Consider the following 25,704-nt stretch of genomic DNA (forward strand, 5'->3'; position numbering starts at 1 on the left):
GCAATTCTAGATGGATGTGTGGAGCTCTGTAGAACTAAATCCATCTGGCAAGAGTCAGGTTACAAAAATGATACACCAGCTTAACAATCCCCACACTTATCACATATGGGAGATACAGCTGGAAATAATTTTTTTCACTTTGCTTTTGAAAAATGAAGATGTTGAATAACTTTGAACAGGAAAAGTTGGTGCCTCACATTAACTAAACATGTTTAGATCCCTCTCAGAGCTTTTCCCCAGAGGTCATCTGAGATCTCCACTCCCAGATCTTCAGCCCAAGTATCCCTGATGTGACTTGGTAGAAGGAATAAGTCAACAAATTTAGAAATTAAGTACTTGGTAGATGGATTGCTTGTACACTCGTCATAGAAAGTGCGTTATACAGGCATAACAAGAACATTTGAAGGAGGGCGTTTGACATAATTTCTAACTTATGGATAGAGAAGAAATGGCTTGCAGGTAGCTGAGACTGTAGCTGAGCTATAATTGGAAAATGATTGTCTATGTGAAAGTCCCCAACAGCCAACACGCCTGTTGCCGCCAGGCGTGGAAAAACCTCATCCATCAGTCCTGGTTGAAAATAAGGGTTTCAACATAAAGCTGTGTTAAGCGACATGCCATGATCCCAACAGCATCTCTTACGTGTTTTAGGATCCTACGAGAGTTATGGAGAATGAAATCTGATCTCATGGGATGCATTTAAGGCTTAAAGTCTGAGAACAAAACAGTGGCCGAAGAGGCCTTCCAAAGTGTGATGGATTAGAAAGTCTCAATGAGAGGCCAATTAGGAGAAACCCTCAATCTTGCACCAAAATAAATCTACAAAGTTCTGCAAACATATACCTTCTTTCTGTTTGATCCAAAGCTTGCTGAGCATCCAACGAGATGGCAGCTGCATAGGGACGGTTTCTCTTGGTCTACAGACCAATTAACAATCAGCGTGTGTCACTAAAAAATAATCTGTTGGCAATAAAGGCAGACTGGTCGGGATGAATCAGCGAACCAACATGTTTTTTTTATAGTCTGTTGGATAGAGGTTTAGGAAAAAAATCACTATTTATTAAACTTAAAGGCCAATAAGATGCAACATTAGTCACATCACTGTCTTTAAAAACCAAAAGAAGAAGACAGATGTAAAATGTAGTGATTTGGGAAGAGATCTGTTTTCCAAGGAGCAATTTATCATACAGAGCAACTATCAATATTATCTTTACAAAACTCAATGCCAAATCCATCAGGCCCACAGGACTTTCCACTGGCAAAGGAGTGAATGGTGGGTGTAAGACCAGCATCTCGCTCCACAGCAGCAGTTTCAGTAAGAGCAGGAATAGATAATAGAGCAAGAACATTATTCTTTTCAACATCAGAGGCTACTGACTGGGATGCGTACAGCTTATAAAAGTGAAAGAATGTTCCTTAATATCAGTATAATATTTAATGTTTCATATTTCACTGACACTTAAACATGTCAAGCAAGCTATTTTCTAGCTTGCAGACACTGAAGCACCCATCCTGTTTATGTCATTAAGCCACCACAGGGGTGGGGTGCAGGTTGCTGTTTGGCAGCAGCCCCCCACTTCCTGTGTTAATGATACAGACTTTGCAGGTGGCGTGTTAAGCAAATAAACATCAGTTATGAGCAGAGAGCAGATAATGAAACCGAAACAAACCAGGCAGCAGACAGAGGAAAATACACTATTACAGGTGATGAAATACAAGAGCCTGTCCTAGAATTAAAAAAGAACACAAAGAAAATCAAGAAATCAAATCCCAGAGAACACAAATGTCCATACAGTTTAGATACCTAAACTAATTTCCAGGAAAGATCTTCACTTCTTGGATAAAAAAGAATAATGTAATTAAAGAACTAAAGCTATAACAAAAACAAACTCCTAAAATCAGGGTCTAATTTTACACAGTTTCAAAAGCCACAGACAATCTGTGCCAAACCAATCAGAGAGCTCATAGAAACTAGAAAAAAATCTCAGGAAAAACCTTTAAAGGTGTTTTGACTTTTGCAGGTACTAAAAACTAACTAGCCTCCCATGGCATGTTTTGTACTGACCATACAACAATTCTTGCCCACAAGGGGAAGTTTGCATCAGCACCAACAACCCAAGAATTAAAATATGGCTGGATGATATCAGAAAAATAATGAATTGTGATACAATTGTTAATAATAAACATTACATTGTAATATGGATACTGATTATAATTAACTTTTTTTCATTTTCTTTCTACAATATTCACATCACTCTCAATGAGCTTCAATATTCCAGCCAAGAAGATGTTTATGTTGTGTAGGCATAAAGACACTAAAAGTCTACCTAGCATGGCATCAAAGCAGTTCTTTATGGTTGTAATATTGCAAACACTTATATTGTGATAATGATTCAGTCTATTGTACAGCTCTAGTTTCCAGTTATGCATTACTGTAAGGCAATGTGGCTTCATAACCCTGACACATATTATGTACCAGCAGGTTTTGGTTATTCTGAGTTGAGCAAGTGTCAAAATCTGTCAAGTTCAGTAGGAGTCAACAGGCCAGAACAGGGATCGGAATCACAACCAATGGAGAGAGGAAGTAACAGAAAATCTCTTAACATACAAAAAGTAAAAGGAGAAAGAAATTGATTGTGCAACGGTTAACAAAATGGAAATACAAATTGACAAAAGAGTACATTGACCTTAGCCACTGATGTTTCTTTAGAAATGTTCAAGTCTTTTTTTTTATTATGATGGCTGTAGTTTTATGCCCATGCCTCTATTTACTATGTTTTAAACTGTCAGTGTATATCTACGTCACACAAAGAAATCCCCTTATGCTAGGAAAATCTCCTGTTCTCCAAGAGGTAGAAAAGAACCCTTAAAAAGCTTTTCTGCTGGTTAAACCTTCATGCAGTTCTCTTGTTGAGCACACACAAAACACAAAAAAAGAATCCTGCAGTCCAAAAGTACCAAAAGTGCTTTCTAAATATATTCTAGACTCTAGATACTCAAACTGAACTAGAACTAGTCCAGGTATTAAAAAGTAAACTAATGATAAACCAAGTTTTAAATATCATTCATATTATTATTAACCCTACTGAATTATATATAGACCACAGCCTCCCTTTGCACTGCGTTTGTCAGGGAGTAGCATGCATGTCAAAGCTGGCAGTTGCATATCATCTGTGAGGCCTGTTGGAGTGCTATGTGGTTTACTTTTCAATTCAATTCAGTTTTATTTATATAGCACCGATTCTCAACACATGCCATCTCAAGGCACTTTACAAAAGTCAGTTCAATCAAATCGTCCAGACAGATTGGTCAAAAAGTTTCCTATCTAAGGAAACCCAGCAGATTGCATCGAGCCCTTGACTAGCAGCACTCATTTCTCCTTTTTTCCTCAGATGCTGTCAACACAGCGGGGAGATTTTCGTCACCACTGATCATTAATGCTCATTTGGCGTATTTAAGAGTCCACTTTAAGACTCCACTCTGCGCTGACAGGCCACATTTATGAGAGGCCGCAATGACCTGTTGTCAGCTTGATGCAGAAGTACAGACGGAAACCCAGGCCCTGCGACATGCGGGGGGCCGTTTTTATATATGTTCACCTGTAGCTATGCAACTTTGACTAGTTCTGCTAGTCAACATGAAAGCACATGAAAATCCATTCCCAGCGGCCAGGTTTAAAGCAGCCAGGTATACAGCCATTATTGCTGATCAATGATTCATTGTGTCAGTATATCAGTAACCCTTGATTGTGACCTTTTCTGATCTATTTTCATCATGTAAACTATGGGAGCATGCCCATTCTGAACCATTTCCTCTCTTTATTGTTCAGACATGCAGCACTCACATTTAGCCTTTGCTGGGGTGAAACTTCTGGTGTGAAATTCTCTGCTTTTACCTATATCACTGTTAATTATTAGTACGCCCACTTTAAATATATTGTAAACTCTCAGTTTTGCTAACATGGCTGCATTGATCCTTTAAATGTGGAGCATAAAGAGAGACAGGGATTACTTTTCGTGTAATTTCTTTACATTAACTAGAGCCCTGGCTCCTCTTGAATGCTCTTTTCTCTTCAGCTCAGTCCCCAGATTTTCTTTAGGATTTAGGTCTGGAGGAAGCAATGGCCATAGTAGATTGATTTTATGTTTGCTGAATCATTTCTGTGTTGATTTTGCCATATTTTGGCCATTATCCTGCTGAAAGACCAGGGGGAGACTATTTCTAATTTACTGAGTGTTTCAGATTTGTTTTATTTAAATACTCCTGGTACTTCAAAGACTTCATGATGCCATGAAAAGGGTTTTGAGGGTCTTTTAAAAAGAAGAAAGCCCACAGCATAACAAATCCTCTCATATTTAAATCCCAAATCTCATGTCCATATTTAACAATGGACATGAGATACTTCACCATATATTTCAAGCCCAAGCTGCCTGGAGTGTTTGTTGCTGGGAAGCTCAGCATTAGTCTCATCTTACCAAAGCTCACAGTTCCAGTTAAAGTCTCAGAGTGTTTGGCAAACTCTTACCACATTTATACCTCAGAGAAACAGAAACAAATTAAAAGTTCTTAGAAACTCAGTTCAACCTATGGTAGTAAAAGAATCGAAAATGCTTTAGTTACATTTCATTTAAAGATAACATTAGTGTGCAAGCCTCTGTCAATGATAATTAAAAAAAAAAGATTCTTGATATGACACTGTCCTCCTCTGAATAAAGGTATTTTTCTAAATAATATGTATAATTTCAATATCAAATTTTATTTATATGAGGCTTTTCAAACATATTCTACAGGGGTGAAATTAAATGTGGCGAGCACTGCCTCGAGTCTTCATCCCTGGAATGTATCATGTATTTCACCAAGATAGCACCTCCTAATCAGAGACTGCTAACATATGACATGTTGCAAATATGCAACAACGGAGCCAAAATGCTCTGTTTAGTGTAAGACCACATGTGGAGACATGTGGAGAAAGCAGGACTGAGAAGTGAAGGAAGTGTGACACGAGGAGGAAGCAGTGAGCTTACTCAGCTCCGCAGAGACAAAGACCAACAGAACGCAGTAACACATGAGAAAAATCAATACGTAGTCTCTGTTTCATGGGAGCATCGAGTACATGTTAGATCAAGACTTCACATCTCAAAGCGGTCACCCTTTTCAGCAAGTTGATGATATAGTGAAAATGTTTCACCAGACCCCTGGATGGCTTAAAACACTTGTTGGGAAGTGGAACCCATCACATGAGGGTGACTCTGACTCCATCACATGACAGTGGTGGATTACACAGCTCATGGAAACATTAAAAAAAAAATCTGCTAATTGATCTTAACGCTACAAAGAACAATGACTGCCTGCTGTCTTTGAAGAATGCTTCGATCATGAGGGAATACGGTTCATATGATTGGGAGTTGAAGAAGAAGTTACCAGCAGACTGAAAATACTACATCACTGTCCTGTTTTGCTTTCTACTGAGCCTATTTCCCCTTCAAGAACACCTGGAAGTGGTGTTCACCTCACCACTCCTAAATTACAAGCCTTCACAACTCCAAAAGGGTAGGATATTAAGTTGTGTTCCATTTCGACTCAAAGGTCTGAAAAAATCTACAAGAATGTGCTTGAAGCTGGGATTGTGACTTGAAAAGTCAGAGGTCCCTCTCCAACACGAAGTTTAAAATCCAGTCTAGCTGCCTTGAATATAGAATGATATAAATTATGCAGGAATAAACCATTTATTTGCAGTTTTGGTAGTTTGTTTCTTGTTAAATCAGTGGGGCACACAGGACTATATATCAGTTTATGAACATGTTCTGTCAGTGTTTGGATACATATAATAGCTAAAAAAAATGTATAACCTTGTATGGAAAACAGTACTTAGTCTGGTCACTGAGAGCAATTATTAGAAAATCTCACAGGATTTCTGGAAAATTTACTGACTGGTGACCAATTGTTTTTTTTATCTAAAAAATCCAACCTTTTTTTCCGATTTCTCCCCCAATGCAGCGCACCAACCGGTACAAAGTCTTGCTCTTCCACTCTATGATGTGGAAGCTAATCAAAGAAGACTAGAGATGAGCTATTAAGTAGTAAACTATTACACATCAGACAGACGACGCTATGAAGGAAGCACCCTAAAGCTGGTTCACACGGCAGGATTTTTAGCCCGATTTTTTCCCCATTCTTCCCCTTCCAAGACCGATCTCGACGTGAATATCCTGCCGCGTGTGGTGTGCTAAGAGTGATCGGGTCCACTCGGTGGAACGTCGGGACCGTTCCCGGTCAGGGATATTCAACATGTTGGATTGTCTTGCCCCGATATCCTAGCGTGTGGTGTCCTCTGAGGACAAACGAGCACGCTGCCTGTTGAATGTGGCGCGTAGCCAATAAGAAAGTGGGGTGTGGGAAACCCAGAGAGAAAAATGCCCCATCATTCCTAATGCAGCAAACATAAAGCCCCCCGGTGGCGCTGTCTCCACCCCGTTAACCAATGCCTTTTGTTTTTGTTATGTTTGTTCTTGAGAGGTTTTGCCATATATCCCGTCTGCCATCTGAATGATCCTGAGTAAAATCTGTTTGTGTGGGGTGTGGCGTGCTCGCAGTCTGACCAAACACCACACATTGTACGAGCAAACCCACTATGTCTAAGATTTTTTATCGATCTGTGTTCTGTCTCTCAGGCTTTGAAAATCGTCCCATGAAGGCTGAACGGAGAACAGAAATGGCGCTATGTTTCATCACTTCGAAACTAACTATATTGACTGTGCTTGTTGCTAGTTTAAGATGCTAAAGTCTGTGTAAGACATTATATTTGTAATCATTTGTTGTTTATTTAATAGTTAAACCTTATTAAATTAGATTAACCAATAACATTCTAGACGCTCCATCTCTATTCAATTCTGAGTCTAATGCAATGCACCAAGCACCACTAGAGGGCAAGACATTTCCTTTGTCTCGGCAGACGGAGCACTCTTCATCTGGGTGGGATCAGGTGTTTATTTCAATCATAATCTTCTGAAAGTCTTGGCAACATAAGAAAACTAAATACAACATCTTGCCATTTGATACCAGCTTGAGTTAAACTCACAACACAACAACAAAAAACTAACACAGACAGTACTACTCCTTCATTTTACCACTGTCTCTGAGTGTGTGTGTGTGTGCTGTGTTTAATTTATACCATAGTCTAAAACACAGCAGATAGCTTGTCTGCTTTTCTCCAGTTACAGAGCAATTTCCTCTCAGCTTTCTGTGAAATATCCAGATAATTTAGCCACTGCTTACTCTTTGTTCCGTCCTCCAGCTCTGTCAGCGGCTGTGATGGAAAGGTCACAGGTGAGCCGTGCTTGAACCCCGCGGTTGTGCCACTTACAATATCCCTGGGAAGGCACCAATTAGCTCCAGTCCCACTGCTAGCTTGACCCCTCGCTTCCTCCATTGTCTGCATATTCTTGTGTGCGCATGGCAAGTTTGCCCATGTAAAGGAAATATTGACGGTGTTTACATGAGGCTTCACACTCGTGTGGTCCTGGTCAATAGTCAGCTAGTGTGAATGCACCTAATCAGCTCAGCGTCGCAGCTACTTGTTTTTGTGAACATGGAGCGCTTTGTTTGACGTGATGGATTTCTCTGCATGTGACACGAGAGGTCACTACACAGTTTAGATCCATGACAAGGAGTTGGAAATGTAGTCCAGTATTGGTAATGAAAAGGAGAACTGTGAAGGTGTAGAATCAGACATACAGAGACGGTGTATATGCATTCATTTTATTGTAGATAGTATCTACTGTAACCATCAGGAGTTAGTTAAGTTCCCATACATTACAGTGTGCTGAGGGTGATGTGGGTGTGTGAAAAATGTGTGTGTGAACTGAGACAGAGAATGTGTCAGCTTTAATGGAGTTTGGGCATGTGTGGAAGTGCAATGCATGAGTGAAAATGACATGCCCGAAATATTCTAAAAATGCCTTAAGTTGGTGGGGGATGGGTCACATGACTGTGGGACGCCATGTTGACCTTGTTTCTGGGAAAGACAGAAAGTCAGGATGAGGAAGCTGGGTGTTTAGTGGTGCAAATCAAATATGGATTTGATTTGCACCAGCACTCACTGCAGGAAGATGTTTGGTTTGGAGCTTTTGGCTGACTAAATAACACATACTGCAGCTTCCCCTGTCACGAATGGACTTCCTATGCATGCAAATCCCCAAAAATATTTGAGGCAAACGAAGGGCAGACTACAGCGCAAGGCTTTATTTGTGATGCTCTTCAAACCTAAAACTGAATCCACAGAATGGGCACTTGCAAAGGAGGTAAAATTAGAGGCACCAATCAGAAATGCTGTGGCCGATTTCTGATCACCCATTTTGTTATGCTCTGGCTGCTGATTGTGTGACACAAATTCTCAAAATAGTATAATTCTTTTTTTTCTACTTTCTGCGTGACTCGTAAATGTCACTGTCTCAAAAGTAAGCTATTTCTAATGAAATAAAACAACATGTCCTGCACACTCACTGTCAGAGTGTGCAGGTTACAGGAGAGAGGAGTGCTAAGCAGCCTTTCTGTTGGGAACATTTTTGTAGAAGCACCAGCAGTGGCGTCACAGAGAGCAGCTAATGTTACACGGCTCTGCAGTTAAACACCATTTAACTACTATTTCAAAACAAAAGGAAAATAATTACAGAACTGATATTATTTAAATGGCTTTTAGCATCTCATATAAGTGTTTAGCAAGATTAGCACAATTACACTAAGCTTCACATCAGCCTCTGGCATGAACATGAAGTCATCTGCTTTCATTCTTGAACATCGCTGGTATTGCATATTGGTGACTTTTCTTCTCAAGGAGTAACTTCCAGACTGTCGTTGTCAGGGTTACCTATTATTGATTAGGTATGGTGGATTAACTGATTGGACAACAGATTGCATTTTTAGGTTCTACCAGCCGATCACTGACTATGACCAGCCAAGCATGAAATCATCTGATAAATGTTTCATTTTTTTTAATTAACTCGTCTTTCCTGTACAGGCTCTCTTTGTGTTCACACAGAAAAGCCGTCTCGCTGCCATTTAACAGAGGTTTTCAAAAAGTGCACAAACCACCACAGCACCTTTTTCAAAAGCATAGCAAGATGCATGAATGGAGACTTGTAAAAAACACTCAAACTGTCTCTAAAAGCAGGACAAGGGAGAAAGAATACTGAATGAAAAAAAAAAAGATGATCAAGATTATTTCCTTACTCCAGCCTAACAGAGGTTTGTCAGATGGCAAAAAGGTGACCCGAGATTACCCACAGTTGTTCTGTTTGGACTTGTGTAACAGCATGTTTCCTACAGCACTGGATCCCTGAGTTAAGCCTAAAGTTTAATAGACTACGGATTCCCCACTTTAATGGAAGTAATGTTAAAAAGATGTGACCAAAATTATATCAGTATTGAAATACAAGACACTGAAGTAAGGTCAACTTTTTTATTTGTAGTTATTTGAAAAGCAGACATTTCCAAAACAAACCAGGAGCTCCTGTGTTGATTACAGTGAGTTCCCTCAGCGTTCAGTCCTAGTGACCAGTCCATGGTATAGCCGCCCGCTAACAGACAGAGCCAGGCTCCAGCCCCCGTGATACTGCCACCCAGCATCACAGAAAAGTTGAGAAAATGGATGCATAACAGGTGGAGCTTCTTAAAACAATTAAATCCAAACCTCTGAACACTAACTGCTTAGCAACACTTTGTGGGTTTGGTGTGTGCTACAAAGCTATTGTGATGGCCCATGTCTCATCTGCAGGTTAACTTGTAAAACAACAAAGATGCAGATGAAAAAAATGTCAGTGATGACACTTGATTATCCAGTTGGGCCTGACTTTCTGTGTTAATCCTGTCTCCTTCCTGAACAAAGGCATTAAAAGGACCTGCTGCTGCCACTAATGGTGTCCTCTGTTTTACTACTGGCTCACAGCTGATCTGTTTAGCTGTGTTTCTCTTCCAGATGAACTCAATGCCATCAACTGCATTTCTTTAGATGTAAAACGATTTACCAATTGGTATAATTAACTAAACTGTCTGTATCGTATTATAGCTAGGATCAAATTCTAATATATGTAAATGAATTTGAATCTCTCTGTATATGATGGATTGGTTTGATTGTATATTTCTGTATATAAAAACAGAGCTGCTTGTCTTGTCATGTGCCCTGACACAATGTTTGTTGAGTATTGGTTATACATCTGAGTTGGACTGAACTTAATTGTAACATTATAGTAAAAAAAAACAACAATATCACACAAGGTTCAGTTAACAAGGTTACAGAGAAAGGGAAGGAAGGAGTTAGTCTAAATACTGTTTTTTAAGGTACTTTCACACCGAACGCTAACAACATTAATTGCGTTAATTGCCTGCCGTTGGTTGCTTGACATTTCTCCTCTCTCTCGCAAACAATCCGTGCTGCCAGCACAGCCATATTCCCTCCTCCTCAAATAGGAGGAGCGTCTTTCTGCTTGCCAGTTCCTCCTGCCTGTTCAACTCACAGTGGCAGACATAGATTTTACCGAGCAAGTCACGGTGCTGTATTTAATGTGGAAAGCCAAACAATGGTATCGGCTGCCCTGGGTCCACCAGATTCTCCAGAGATGCTGGTGGTTTGGCAAGTACCACCATTTGTAGCTGCGTCTGGATGACGGTCACTTCCAGTGGTACCTCTGACTGTCCAGGACTCAGTATGAGGACATGCTGCCCCGCGTTGGGGGACGGATTACAGGCGTCGTCTGTCAGTAAATCCATCATTGCTCAATAGAAATAGCCAAATTGTACTGTCTAAATATGTAACGCATAAAAACATTTTGTGGGCTTAAATAAATGGATGAGAAGGGCCATTAATGTGACGCGAATTGACAGAAAAGTTCAGATTGTTGAAAGTTCAGTGAAATGTCGCTTTGCTCTATTCGCAGTTTTGCTTCGCTCTATTTGTCCAAATTGTGCCATTTGCTTCTCTCTAAACGTGTCGTTTGCATTGCGAACCATTAATACACTCCTGAACGTGCCTTTAGATAGGGATAACATGGAAATAACCTGCTCCGTTCACCTTGTTTGTGTTCGGTGTAAACGTACCTTTAGGAGGTTCTGAGGGTACGCATTTGGAAATGGGGGATTATATTCACAGAAACCGAACCAAAGAAAAACACTTAAAGCTCAGCAGGAAACAGGACTAAACACTGCAGTGGAAGTCACTGATTGAAAGCTAACGTCTCTGGACTGATGGGGACGTATTCTAGCCCAGTCATATAACTACAACCTGCTGCTAAATGGCAGCTAGACAATAACAGAAATAACTATGGAGTTCAGGTTGATCAATCTAATTGTTCCATTCAGTTATTCTCGTAGGGTATTTTTGTTCAAATGAACAACATAAACGCATATATTTTATATAGTCTAACCTTTTTTGTTCAAATTGTTTTGTGAAAAAAAGAATGCCTTGGGTCACCTTGAAATGAGCTAGTGAGTTTAGTAAATATTAACATGTTGTCACTGATCTGCCATATTAGTTCATAATGGTCATTGCTAAGAGGACTCTGATTAGCTGTTGAATTAAAATATCTCTTTCCCTTTATCTATTATTTAAACTGGAGTTAGGATTTGGAAAAACAATGTTGTGTTTTTGTGGTTAGTTTGCCTTTACCTTGGAAAAGAGTGATGTCCTTGACTAGTCCCGGCCCAAACAAGCCCTCCAAGATGCTCTCAAAGCCTGCAACAGAAAGAGAAGATGAGATTTTAATGTCAACTGTCAGATTTGTTATCAAGCCAACAAATGCAATGCTGTGAAAAACCACCTGAGTAAATATAGAAGTAAATGATGATTTCAATCATTAGAAGGCAAATTGGTCTAGGTCAAGAAGCAACTGCCTCTTTAGTCTACACAAGTGCCATCAAGCTTTTTTAGCAACTGGCGATGAGTCGTTTACATCACTGTGGAGGAATATTTCCCACTTGTCTTTGCGGAATAGTTTAAATTCAGCCACAATGGAGACTTTTCAAGCATGAACAGCCTGTTTACAGTCCTACCACAGCATCTCAATTAAATGTATGTCTGGACTTTGACTAGGTCATTCCAAAATGTCTCTTTTGTTTCAGAGTTGGACTTGCTGGTGTGCTTGATCTCACCCTGCTATACAACCCAAATGCACTTGAGAATAAGGTCACAGACCGAATTCTGTAAAATATGACGAGCCCTCTAGGGTCCTAAAGCAGCAAAACTGCACAAGACAACACTAACACCATCATGTTTGACTGTGGGCATGATATTCATTTTCCTGAAATGATGTGTTAGCTTTACACACCTGATCAACAGGTTGAGCATTGCTTCATGTTTTGTCCATTAGTAGATTCCCTGGAGGCCCAAACCCTTAGAAATGGCTTTGTTTCACATCTGGTCCATGATTTCTTGTTTTGGAGATCTTTTAACCTACTTCATATTGTCAATTGGTAATCAAAGCTGTTTGTGACAAGTAAAGCTGGACCAAAAGATTTGTTTAAATACTCTTAATTTATGATTTAAGAGAGATAACAATTACTATTTCATAAAGGGCTAAATTGATAGCTAATTGAATGAACAAATCTGATGTTATAATTGTCTGATAAAAAACTGGCTAATTATCTGACATATTTACATGTGACAAAGAAGCAAACACAGAACAAATCTGTTTGGGGCAGATTTTTTTCATGACACTTTATATGATTTTTTTTTTTTTTTTTTACAGGCGTGATCATTTAACGCAAATACACACACAATAAGCACAAAAGCCCTGAACACGCGGGTAGAAACACACACATTCTTATCTTTCCCCCAGCTCTTAAAGCAAATGAGTGCTTTACCTCTAATACAACAAGCTAATGTCACTCACTTTTTATTAACTGTAAATACCCTCAGTCTGCTGTTGCTTGGCAACAGCATACATCGAAACATAAATACATATTGTAATTTTCAACCTGAGCCCTCCCCCCACCTTTCCTCTCCACCCCCACCATATCCTCCTTTAAATGGAAATGGAGGCAGACAGAGGAGAAGCGGAGACAAAGGCTTGTATACATGTGTGCGTAAACGTGTGTGCATTTTAAGCAGGCAATGGAAAGGTTAACGGGGAACATATGCACGCGCGTGCACACACACACAGATAAGTTACATATAGTTCAAGTGCAACTACTTCTGAGTGTTAAAGGTGAACGCCTGAGGCCATTGCACGAAGAAACCGATGCCTGCACAGAAATTAATTCTTTACTTATAAAATTGCTGCGGTTGGCTTCATGACAGCAACAAACACTCCGCGGCTCAGCTGCCAAAGCACCAGCACTAATCGCAAGCTACGGGTAGGATGTCAGAAACTCAAGGACTGCCTTTTCTGTAGCTTTCAATGGGTATCAATAACTAGTTGAAGGCAAACCCACTGTTAATATATATTTTTTAGTTTGATTAAAAATGTTATTTACTTTTGCAGTAAATAAGAGGAACCAAGGTAAAAAAAAAAAAAAAAGCCTTTAAAACCACGAGACATTTCCTCGTACCTAAACAAAGATTTCAAAGAAATGGCTTTTCTTTGTTCATATAGCGCGTACACTATAGATCTGCTCCTCCCCCATATATTGCCATAGGCTGTCAATCAGCAGTGTATGATTACAGAAAATGCTTGAATTTCCCCCCCTCATTACAAAACTGACCTGTTTGGAATTTCCTAATGGCTAAAATTCTCAGCAAAGTAGAATCCTGTGCTATTTATATTATCTATTGTTATTTCTTTATGTGCCCCATCTTGGCATTTCAGGTATGCCATATAGAAGAGCTGGTTGCATACATGTGTCTGGGGATTGGGATCCTGATTGCTTGAACAACTTCATTAAATCACAGTTACATCTGGTATCAAAATAGACGGGTTGCATTAATAAAATATAACCTGTGTACGTATGACCTCCTAAGTTTTTGTTCATTTTTATGTGTGTGTGTGTGTGTGTGTGTGTGTGTGTGTGTGTGTGTGTGTGTGTGTGTGTGTGTGTGTGTGTGTGTGTGTGTGTAGACCTGGTGTATGAACTAGTCTGTCACCTGGAATTGGGAAAATGTTACAGTGGTGAGAAGAATAATGACCTTGCAGCACTTAACCCCAAGAACAGCAAAGTGCAGGTAGGCTCAGCTCCCCGAGGCCACAGTGACCCATGGGAGACAGATACCAGGCACCCCCACAGAGTAGCTATACAGCTGACACAAAGGCAGACCAGCAGCAAAGCTTGGCAGCAGCAGCACCCAGGCCAGATAGGCACAGCGAGAGACACAGATCAAGCCCCCAACCCAGCGGCCAGGATTCAGAAGGGGTTGGGGGATAGTGCCACCTTGCCATTCAACCCCATTGGACAGCCCCAAGAAGGGCAAGGGAGCAGGACACTCACCAGGGTCCACCCATTCCCTGCAGCCTACAGCTGGACCAGAACAACCAGAGACCACCAACCAGAACCCCACCAATGCTGCAACACGGCCCAAGCACCCACACTAACCAACAATAAACTATTTCTCCGCATCAACATTTCCTGCTAAACCACTGTGGCAGGAAAAAAGAGGCCCATTAAAGCATCTATTTGAGGGGAAGACTATTGCCAATTGTTCAAACCAAGTAGCAGAACAGAGAAGAAAGGGGACTTAAGTGATGGCTCCAAAGACCTCCACATTCACCAGCTCTCAACCCAACATTTTAATCCAGCATCTTCAACACATGGTCGAACCGGAGATTCAAGTCATAGATGTGTTGCCAACGGATCCATGACACTATATATGTGCTGTTCTTAGGGCAAAAAGAGGTCCAACCTGGCACTAACCAAATGTACCAAATAAAGACCCGATATATGTGCAAGGAGAAAAGGTGGTAAGAATAACTGCGGTTTCAGTTCATCACATATTGTATCCATCCTCCTAGATGTACAGTATAACGCTTGTTTGATAAGGTTAAAATCCTTGTTTTAAACCACATTTCTTATTCTGTTTAACTATTATGTTAAAAGATAAATAAAGGGCCCATTGGCTTCCACAAAGGAATGGTATACGATAAAAATGCACACGTTTGACTTTGTGTTGATATAGAAACACAGTTTAAGAAACTCAACATGACATATTTCAGAAAAGGTTTTCCGAGTGAAGAAAATCTTGTAACAATACTTCCCCACCCCCACCCCCACCCCCACCCCCGCCGCCGATGTTCTCATGTAGAAAACAATGTCATCAACTCATCATGGTACCTTCAGGTGCCAGCACCGCCTCTTTCTGTCTGTTTCTGGTATGTTTCCATGGTAGCCTTACGGCCCCATATACAGGCGTGGCATAGATATCCTAACACTCTGGTTCGCTTTTACTCTTTTCTATTTGGATAAAGACATTTCTGGAATGTTACTTTGATTTTTCATGTGGACATGGCCTAATTTCAGTGATTTAAAAATAATCAAAGCGGTACCCCAACACCCCCCACCTCCACACACTAAGGTTTGTGAAGGACTGCTTAATGTCTACCCACACATAGACTACATAGCAAATTCCCTTAAACCTTCACATGCAAAATTCATGCAACCAACAAAGGTAGCTTTGATAAAAGAGAACCAAAGCTTCAAAGACTTTTCGAAGGCCTCCAATTTTTTCTCACTATCCACTTTCACAGATTTACCTCTCTTCTTCTTTCATGTCAGATGTTGTAATTGGGGTTTTAGGGCAGACCTCAGCCCTGCCTGTCAAAGCTAAATAGGCCAGTCCTATTTGGCTGATCCGAATAAAAATGTTAAAATCTAAAAGGGAGAGTCAGCCACAAGGTCTTTTCAAGCACTGGTTCGGGTACAGTAGATGACTCTTTTACTACGATAATGCTGCAACTGGACAAGTGAGATCGGGGGACATGATTGGACGGATGAGATAACAAAATGATGACAAAGTCTCTTGAGCCAGAGGCAAAAAGCTTCCGAAATGTAGGTCAGTCAGTGAACACACTCTGGGTCCAACAGCATTTACACTTGACATGGTAAGAGGGGACCACATTATGGCATCTGGGATTTTGTCAGCGTTGCAATGCAACAGCGCACATACATTTGGACCAGAACTGGGTCTGTTCTCCAAAGGATTCACTGCGTCACCCTATTAAATTTCTACCATTGCCCATGATTTTTGCACAAATGTGGAAGGACATGTACACACACACACACACACACACACACACACACACACACACACACAAATGTGGGGAATCACGTGACAGAGAGCTAATCTGTGTGCAGCCAAAAGGACAAAGTTAGAATATGCTAAAATAAATGACAATATAGCTTTAACTAATACAAACTCTAAATCTAATGCATGTTAAGTTCTTTATATAGGAATCATACATTTCATGTCAGTGTCTGTGACTGTAAAAATTAGTTTCAAAACTAAAATGTACCTCCATCAGTTCATTACATTGGTTCATTCAAACACGTTTTGAGCTCCTTAAACAGGAGCTTTTGACCAAACTGCCAATCCTTAAAGAGATAGATGGTCTCAGTGAGAACATGGCTTCAGGCAAATCCAGCAGGCACTCCTCTGAAACCTTTATGATCAAAAGAAATAATAATAACAGAAATTTCTTCAGTTGAGCTGCTTTAGAGCCTGCTGAGGAGCACAAGCTGAAGCAAAATTGATTCAGAAGAAGCTGATCAAATGCAGACAAAGACAGATAGTTGTAAACATGACAACAAACAGCTCCCCAGTTTCTTAGAGCAGTGAAAGGAGTCTCTGATAAAGGAAAGAAGAACAATGAACCCGGGAACACATGGGCAGAGTAGAGGAAAGTAAAACAGAAAAGATCATTAGATATAAACTGTGTCCTGTGCTGCAATTAAGACAAGGCAAGCCACGTTTATTTATATAGCACTGTTCAGTAGCAAGACGACTGCATGAATATTTCAAAAATAAAGGCTTTTATCAATGCTTCTTCTCTGGTATTAATGACATCAGACCAATAAGAGTGTATCAAGACCTCATTGGATGAAATCTCTTGATATCAAAACGCCATAGATTTTTAAGTCTAAATGAAGTTTGCTCATCGATCATTTAGCACTGTCAGCATGTGACTTTGTCTGGTGAAGTAGCTTGCACATTAAGCTATTATGAGTCCCAGAAATAAAGATGAGTGGCTAAAGCTTGGCACTCTGTTCTAGGTGAAGAGGTCTCCACCACCTTTAGATAGTTCGTGTGGCAGCGTTTCCAGTGACTGGTAAGGAAAGAGAAGGGTGACGGAGAAAGGAGAGAATGGCAAACCGTTAAAAAGTTGACATCTGCTTCTTTGTTTCCACTAAAACGCTTTTGGTTTTTGAATGCTTCTGCGCTGCTTTTAATCAGCTCTATTTCAAAATGTAAAATACTTCTACATACCTTTATTTATAAAAACATATGTGAGCAATTTAAAAACACATTTTATTCGAAATTAGAAATAGGCCAGCATAAAAGGAACAATCTATGGACTAGTCAACTACACTAACGACAGCCTCTTTAAACTATAATTAGTGAAACCCGTATCCTAGGCTCTGAACTTCTTTCAAAATGTAAATAAAAGGGCTATTAATGCTTACCAAAGATGAGGTTTGTAGTTTCAGAACTACTTTAGTTTAAATGTACAGTCACATGTGATGATCGGTTAATCAACACTGGAAGGTGAATCAAGGGGTCAACAGCTACAGAGAGCTGGAAAATTGTGGAAGAAGCGATACCAATTAAACATCCAGATATGGTTACACACTTCAAGGCTCAGGGTCAGACTTTCTCCACAGATTCCTATTCACACTTAAACTTTACAGACTGAAACACTGTCAAGACATATGTAGCACAGATAAATGATGTTTAATTAAGGATATAACACATTAAAATATGAGACAAAAAGAAAGGTAAAGAAATAACACTGTATAAAACAGCCCCTTTGCTCCGTCATGCCTCTGTCGTGGAATCAGGTGTCAGGAAACGACTGCTGCTTCAAAGTTTTTTTTTCCAATATGTGAAGGCGCTGAAGCTTCAACATGCAGCACTGATTTTTTTAATTTTTTTTGTCTGAGCCCATCAGCTTGAGCTTTGATGTTTTTTTATTATTTTCCTGGAAGTCATTAGGTTTAATGTGTCCTTTACTGAAATTTAAAACTGCAAGATTTCTTATAGAAATCAGCATAGTAGTTCCAAAATATGTTGCAAATTTTGCATTAATTTCAGCTTCACCTATTTTTTCTAACTTTTGCTTCAGCGGATTCAGAAAACTGCTCCTCCGTGTTGATCTCGTTGTAAAAACTAAGTACATGTGTAGTTTTCTAAAACATTTCTATCAGTCAAACAACATAACATTAATTTACAAAAATATACTTTCAGTTCAATAATGACGTTATCTGACTTAATGCTATTAAAGTGTTAGAATGCAAACTAAAACAGCATCATGTACCGTGTTATTTTAGATAGTTTTTAAAAAATGCAGACATGTTCTTTTTCAAACTCAACCTATTTATACAATTGGAAAGTGGAAAACAGTTCAAAACAAGTGGCTGAAGCCATTGATGGATAGAAAATAAATAAGATGAACCTGAAGTGAACTTGATAGAGCGTTCTAGGTAACTGCTCAGATTCTTTAGCTCTGTACCAGTGAGGTCCGATTAGCCTCTTCGATTACCAGAGGCCTGAGTGAAAACACCATCATTCCATGCAGCTCTATTCTCTGTAAATCTCTCCCCTTTGACCCTGATTATAACCTCCACACACAGCAAAACACGTAATCCCCCCAGAGACAATGAGAGACAACATCAGGTGACATGGATTGGGAATGACACGGGCGACGTCTCATGACCAGTCATCAAGCAGAAACGCTAAAACAGCAATTCAAACAAATTTATTGTTTTTCACAAATGGTCCATATTTGCTGTGATTTGGATTCCACTCATAGACACTAACACGGTATGCCTAATGCGGTGATAAGAACAGCATGATCCATCCTTTTTAAAGTCCGAGAACATCACTCGCTATGGTCAAGATAATAATTACGGCTGCCGTTTTGACACACGATCCAAAGGAGCAGAAAGCCCAGAAACATCCTGCAATGTTTAAATATGCACATGATTCCAACAGACAGTTCCTGATCTTGATCATTTTACGGATTTGTTCAGCTTTATGCATCAGTTCTTCATTCCAGCAAAAACTATTGTCAAGCTTTTTATAAAGCGTAAAGACCAGTCGCTAACAAACGCTTCATTCAGCCTGAAGGAACAGTGGGAGTACACAAAATCAAGCACACCAAAAAGAAACCAATGGATGGACCTGAGCAGATACGCTGCACTCATATTAGGAAAGTAATAAACAGCTTGTTAGGTGCATGTTTTCGGTAGCTCTACATGTGTGGAGGAAGCTCTGTTAGCTAAAGAAGCTCAACTTAATAGCCACACACATCATTACAGCCAGTCAGTGATCACAATCATTCCCTAGGAGACCCCCATGCAGGACCCAAATCTTTGTCAGATATGTGACTGTAAAACACAAAAGGTTTACTGATTAAAGCTTCGTTATTTTAACATGTTGAAGTTAAAAACAATATTATTATTAAGCAACTAATGACCATAACTATGCAGAGCAACAAAGAATATCAGCGACTGTGTGATGTTTCTCTACATTTCCTTGTGAGAGTCCTTATCCTTCCTCTAACAGAATCACATACAATGAGCACAGGTGCAAAGAGAACTCATGTGGTGGCCAGAAATGAACCAATTTTTAGCTTGGCCCTTCATAACTGGTGATTGGAAACTTCAGTATCTGATGCTTTGTCCAATCAGTTAACGCACCACATGTAAGCCCCACTAGATCTCTGTAACAGCACTCTTTGGTGTGGCAGTTGTTAATGTGTGAAGAAGATCTCATTGGTTGTTATTTTTAGTAACAACAGGTGTTCACATATCAAGTCAGATGAAATATGAAAGGTGCAAAATGTGTAAACAGCTAACCTGGCCAGGTTAATGTGTAGTACTCTACATTCTGCACATTATCAATCTGGACCTGCTCCCATCTGGACATTCAGCAGAACTTTCTGAGCTGACTGGGCGAAGCGATACCTAGTGCCCGCCTACCAAAGGATGGTTTTAGCCAATCACGGCATCAAATGAAAATGTAAGCCGCAGGCACCATGAGAAACCACTACAAGTTTAAGCTGCTCAAGGCACTTCTTGTTGTTCTTTTAAAGAAGAAATCGTGGCGTCTGACCAAACAGATGTGATAGCAGCAGTACCTATGCATGTGTCCTCCTCAGCTGCCATGTTTATGTTGCTTTGGCTGTGGGCTCAGCAGCTCTTACTTTTGAGCTCACTATGTACATTAAACAAGGATGTGTGTGTGCCTCTTTGCTGCTGGACTTCATGTGTCTTCTCTTATTTTACTGTGAAAGAGTTAAAATCGTCTCCCCTGCCTGACAAATCCATTTTGTCTGGTGTTGCAAATGCAATAAACAAATCTATAATTAAAAGTCGTCTGATTCAGTGTGCAGCTACCAATTCAAGTGTTTTGTTTTGAAGATGTAAAAAACACACTCTAAAACCCTCAAAACACAAAAAACCCATAAGAAATCTCTGATGTTCGATCAAATAAGGCACTTTTCTGCTAATTAAAAAGCAGATACTCTAAAAAGGAGATCTGTATTCGTTCTACACTTAGGACTTGTGATTTGTTTTTTTTCGATAATCAATTTATTCAGCTTTTTATTTAACAAAACTATTTACCACAATCTTCTCATGTTTCACTGATTATGTGAACTATGGCTTGACTGGATAATGTCCCGCTGAGGGCAACAACGATCTAAAACTCAGTTTGACCTTCCATCAGTACTTCAGTGGAGATTTAGTTTGTGCAGTCAGACTTATTATTTGTTATGTATGCAGCCTTTTGGATGAAATTTTGTAAAGTGAAAGAAAATCCTCATGGATATAAAAATGTTAATGTAGGATTAGTGATGGTTAGACTAAGCTGACTTTTATGTTGTTCACTTGGTGAAGACTGTAATCCCCACACACTACATGCTCAGCCATTGCATCGCATCAAGTAAAATTCTGCGTGTTTTCATCTTTTTTGTCTCGGCCTGGGCCACTGTTTTTTGTAGAGTTAGGAATGGTTTTGGGTCTTTATACGCACTTGATGTGTACTTATTGTTTTAAGAGAGACAAAGATAAAGACTGAATGAACCGATTTTCAGCTTGTTCGATTTTTGCGTGAATGCACAATACTAAGCACCACCAGCTGACACTGACAACAGGCTTGGAGGTAGAAGTGAGAAAATACTGTTGGATGAAGACTTAAATGTTAGTTATTTGAAGTTTCAGTGAGAAGTTATTAAATGAAGCCCGAAGAAGCCTGAAGATGTAAGCAGCTATTTAAAATGGAAACTATATTTTCCACAGCATGTCAAGACGTGTGAAAGCTTCAGACAGGCTAATGAGAGAGCAAGACTTTCAGCAGATAACAGGAAGACTGAGCAGTTGCAGTAAAGTTACTCTGTTTTATTCTTTTCACTTTTCTGCTGAGTGAAACATGCTGGATTGGGACATGCTTCAAGCCTTTTGGTGAGAATCAATATCTTTATGGAAATACGTATGGAGCCTGCTGTGTTGTGATGCTGGTAGTGTTAACCATTAATAACATGTAAACTCATGTGGATTGTTTTTAAATAATAGTAAAACCCTGTTTTACAGAATAATAAATAAATTAATCCTTGAGAAAAAAGTTTATAGGCTGTTTTTAGTATCCTCTTATATTCGATTAAACTAAACTCTAAAAACTGTAGAAAAAAACAGATATCGGAAGATGGCCACAGAATTCTGCTCAATGCATCTCTATTGTTTTTTGTTTTTTCAATTAAACCATTCAATCTTTTTCAGCATTTCCAAACAATTACTGATGATCCACAAAGAGCGTCTTGTGCATTGGTTCTCGTGCTCCATCTTTCTGGAATGAGCTAGTTCAAAGAGGAAGAAGAAAGAGGGACAATTCACGCACATGTCTGCCGAGGGAAGATCGACTAAAACCTTTTCTTCTGCCTGCAGGAAAACAAACTTCAGTGGAACAATGGAATAATATCTGTTTCTGTCAAGAACAAATACAAATACAACAGCTTGTTTAATAAGAGACACGACCACCTCTGGCACAGTAATATTCAGCGTATGTGTATGTATGCATGTGTGGGCGTGAGTCAAGAGGACAGAAGAGAAAATGAAGAGAGTAAATATGTGCGTGATTGGCCAAAAGGTGTGGTGAAAAAGCAACACAAATTTAAATGAAACACAACCTAAACTTGTGAGTTGATTCTGAGGCAGGAGACTGAGACGAGCACCTATCTCCACAAGTAACATACACCAGCACCGCCTGGGATGTTAATGCTGCAGAATCAGGGGGGAAACATGAAACTGGTGGAGGTGTCTCCCTCTCACAGCAAGGTGAGACAGAATTTCCCCCCATCACAAGTATCACCTGGAAGGTTGGTCCTCGCCTTTGAGAAATGCTCTCATGTGAACACGGTCACGCTTCTGAAAACGGAACAGAGAAGATAATAAAAAGAAAAAAAAACGGCGAAGATCTTTGATTGGCTGACTAATCTACCCCTGACAACAACAAACAAATGGCTGAATGTTTACAGTAAAGTCCTCCCTCCCTGCTAACGTACAGACACATGAACGCAGTGCTATATGCATGACCGAATATGAAAAGCCGACCAACAGCAAAGAGCAAATTTGGCTCCTTGTTTCCCTGTGGTCTGGGTGTGTTTTAGTGAAGCTGCTTTGAATAGAATATAATAGAAAAGAATAGAATAGAAAAGAAATATCCTTTATTGTCTCTCAGTGGGTAGATTCAGGTGTAAAAGCAGCACAGTGACAGGCAAGTTGAAGCATGCAGAGAGACTACGGGTAAAAATGTAAAAAAAAAAAAAAACTCTATAGAAATTAGAGACTGTGGAGGAAGGGCAAATGTACAGCATAAGAACAAAATGCTGTGCAGGTATTTAAATCAGCACACTCAGATTGAATGAAATTAGCAATAGTGTAGGATCATTTAAAAATGCACAACGTGTATCAACGGACTAGTTACAAGAACTGAACGTGCGCAAAAACCAGTAGGGATGCAAACATTTGTTGGGAGCAGTGATGGTTATAAAGTCTAACAGCTGTTGGGAGGAAGAATCTGCGATACCGCTCCTTTGAGCATCTAGGATGCAGTCGTCTGTCACTGAAGGAGCTCTCCAGCTCTGCAGCAGCTTCATGCATTGGGTGGGTGGGGGGGCACTGTCCATCAGTGATGCTATTGTTTGCAAGAGTCCGTCCGTCTCCCAGCACCTGCACTGGATCGAGGGGACATCCTAGGACAGAGCTGTCCTTCCTGCTGAGCTTATCTAGCCGCTTCCTCTCAGCTACAGATAAGCTGCTGCAACATAGAAGATGGCTGATGCCACCACAGAGTCTAAAAAGAATCTTTCTCCTCTCTACATTTCTACAGCTAACAAATGTCTCAGTAGGAGGAAGGGGGAGGGGGAAGCATTCCAATTAGCCATCCAACTATCTAATTATTTCATTATGTGCTGGAGAGCAGGAAGGAGGATGGCAATGTGTTTCCTTTCATCCTCTGTGCTCCCGCTTGTGGTGACGGCAACTGCAAGTATTTTGTTCTCCCTGTCACCTACAGTAAGTTACTGTGCTTGCTTTAAACCACTTAAGGTTTTTTTTTTTCTCCTCCTGCTGATGTCTTACCTCGAATATTAACATACAGCTGCCACACTTCAATAAAACAGCACTCTTCAGCGTGGATGCTGTTTTTGTTTAAAAAAAGACTCAAATTAGGCTATTTTACGTGTCAACAAGGTGTCCAAAAATAAGCTCAGTGGCAGCTCCCATATTTAAAGAGCTCTTTAAAAGGAAACCGTCTTCTAAAACATGTCGAGACATTTCTTTCTGTTGATTACCCAAAATAATCTGACACAAAGCAATGTCCTCGGTTTCACTTTAAGTTTCAAGCATTTCGCAACCCTATAGGTGAGGGAGGCATTTGTATAGCTTAGTGTTAAAGGAGGTTTTATTATTGGGTCATTGTTGCAGAATTTCAGCGTTGATTGTAGAAGTAGCACATAGAGAGGTACACATGGTGTGTGAGAGCTGTGGTGCAACTGCAGCAGAATTTCCCAACAAGTCCAAAATATCAATGGCAGACTGGCCTGTCTGGTGAATTGTGTATGCTAGTGTTGAATTTACTGTAAGGCGATGGATGAGAGTTATTTTCCAGGGGCATTGTGTCTTCCTATACTAATTATATAAAAAGCAGAGGTACAATAGTGGGACATAGTTTCTAATTTACGGAATATGTGATCATTTTAGCAGCAGCAGCAAAATCATTTTTGTATTTCTTCTTTTAAATGAATGCAATTAGACCACTGTGAAATTTTTTGCTCAAAACCTTTCAAGAGTTTCATATGGGGAGACCGTGTTTTTTTGGGTCAATGTATCATAATGTTAAATTTTCATATGTCCCCACAAACAAAGCTTTTACTGCTTATCATTGCTGTGTAAGGGACCTTAGAATGGATTTGAAAAAAAAAAAACTAACAAAATAATTAAAAGGGAATGATTTTTCTCGATGGGGTTTAAAACAGGTCAATGTCTTAGATGTGTTCTCTGTAACATCATGAAGGACTCCTATACAAGAACAACACACTAACACATGCACCATGTAAACACAAAGCAAGAAGGTTAAATCATGAATATCTCCATCACGTTCTACTGGCCCATTCACTCTACCGTCTTCAAAGAAATGTAATTACATTTTATTAACTTCTGAAGTCTTTTAAGACCTTTGAACTGACTGTGTTGACAGGAAAACATCCAATCTTCTCCCCTGATTCAGGACCAAGAGTCTCTCATTTCTATAGCTGATAAATTTTCTTTGTCACCAGACAGCGTACGTCTTTCAATATGGTACAAGGTTGCAAAAAAAAAAAAAAAAAAAAATTGGCAAGAAAGAAAATATGTTAAAAAGAGTCAACAATAACATAATTACAGGATTACTTAGAAGTGAGGGGTACATTTGTTTAGAAAAATGTCTAAGCTCTTTTCAGGCAGAGTAAAAAAGTGAAGAGTAAAAGCTCCAAGCATGCAGCTGGCTGAGGAAGAGATGTGAAAGAAGAGATTCTTAACAACTACTTCCAAATGATGCTTTACTTTACTGCACAGAGGTAGTAGCAGCAGTTTGAGACTTACTGGTAACATTAGTCTTTGTGGCTGCAACAAGAAATGCCTCTGACCATGAATTTGACTGGATGTCTGGTTCTCGTCGCTTAATCTGACGTTAACCAAGCTCTCAGCCTCCACCAACATGCCACACTTGACCCAGCTACAAGCTGTAAGTAACCTGCTCCTCCACCAACCGCTCCTAAACGCAGAAGGAACATCCAGGTTTTCCAAGGAGGAAAAGACAACATGGATACTTAATGCTGTTTTAGTCCCATATACTGAGCAAACAGCACAAAGAAGGCAAGTTCAGTCCTGTGTTGACTTGGCACGGCAACCGGCAACCATGAGCCTCAAGCAACACTTTTGGTTTTTTGGCACCAAATAATTACGGCTTGTGTAATTACCTGTAATTAATGACAATTTGTATTGAGGAGATGATTGCTTACATGGAGCAGCACT

General features: G+C 39.8%; 1 protein-coding gene across 1 annotated transcript in view; it reads right to left on the reverse strand.

The window, feature by feature from the left end:
• The window catches only part of lcor (ligand dependent nuclear receptor corepressor), a 96,954-nt gene that overhangs the window by 31,036 nt on the left and 40,214 nt on the right, over positions 1–25,704 (reverse strand). Inside the window, exon 2 of the mRNA XM_012869778.3 lies at positions 11,660–11,725. Within this exon, the coding sequence (XP_012725232.2) occupies positions 11,660–11,725 (66 nt within the window). The remainder of the gene's footprint in view (positions 1–11,659; positions 11,726–25,704) is intronic.

This window comes from Fundulus heteroclitus, chromosome 5, assembly GCF_011125445.2.
Source record: "Fundulus heteroclitus isolate FHET01 chromosome 5, MU-UCD_Fhet_4.1, whole genome shotgun sequence".
NCBI lineage: Eukaryota > Metazoa > Chordata > Actinopteri > Cyprinodontiformes > Fundulidae > Fundulus > Fundulus heteroclitus.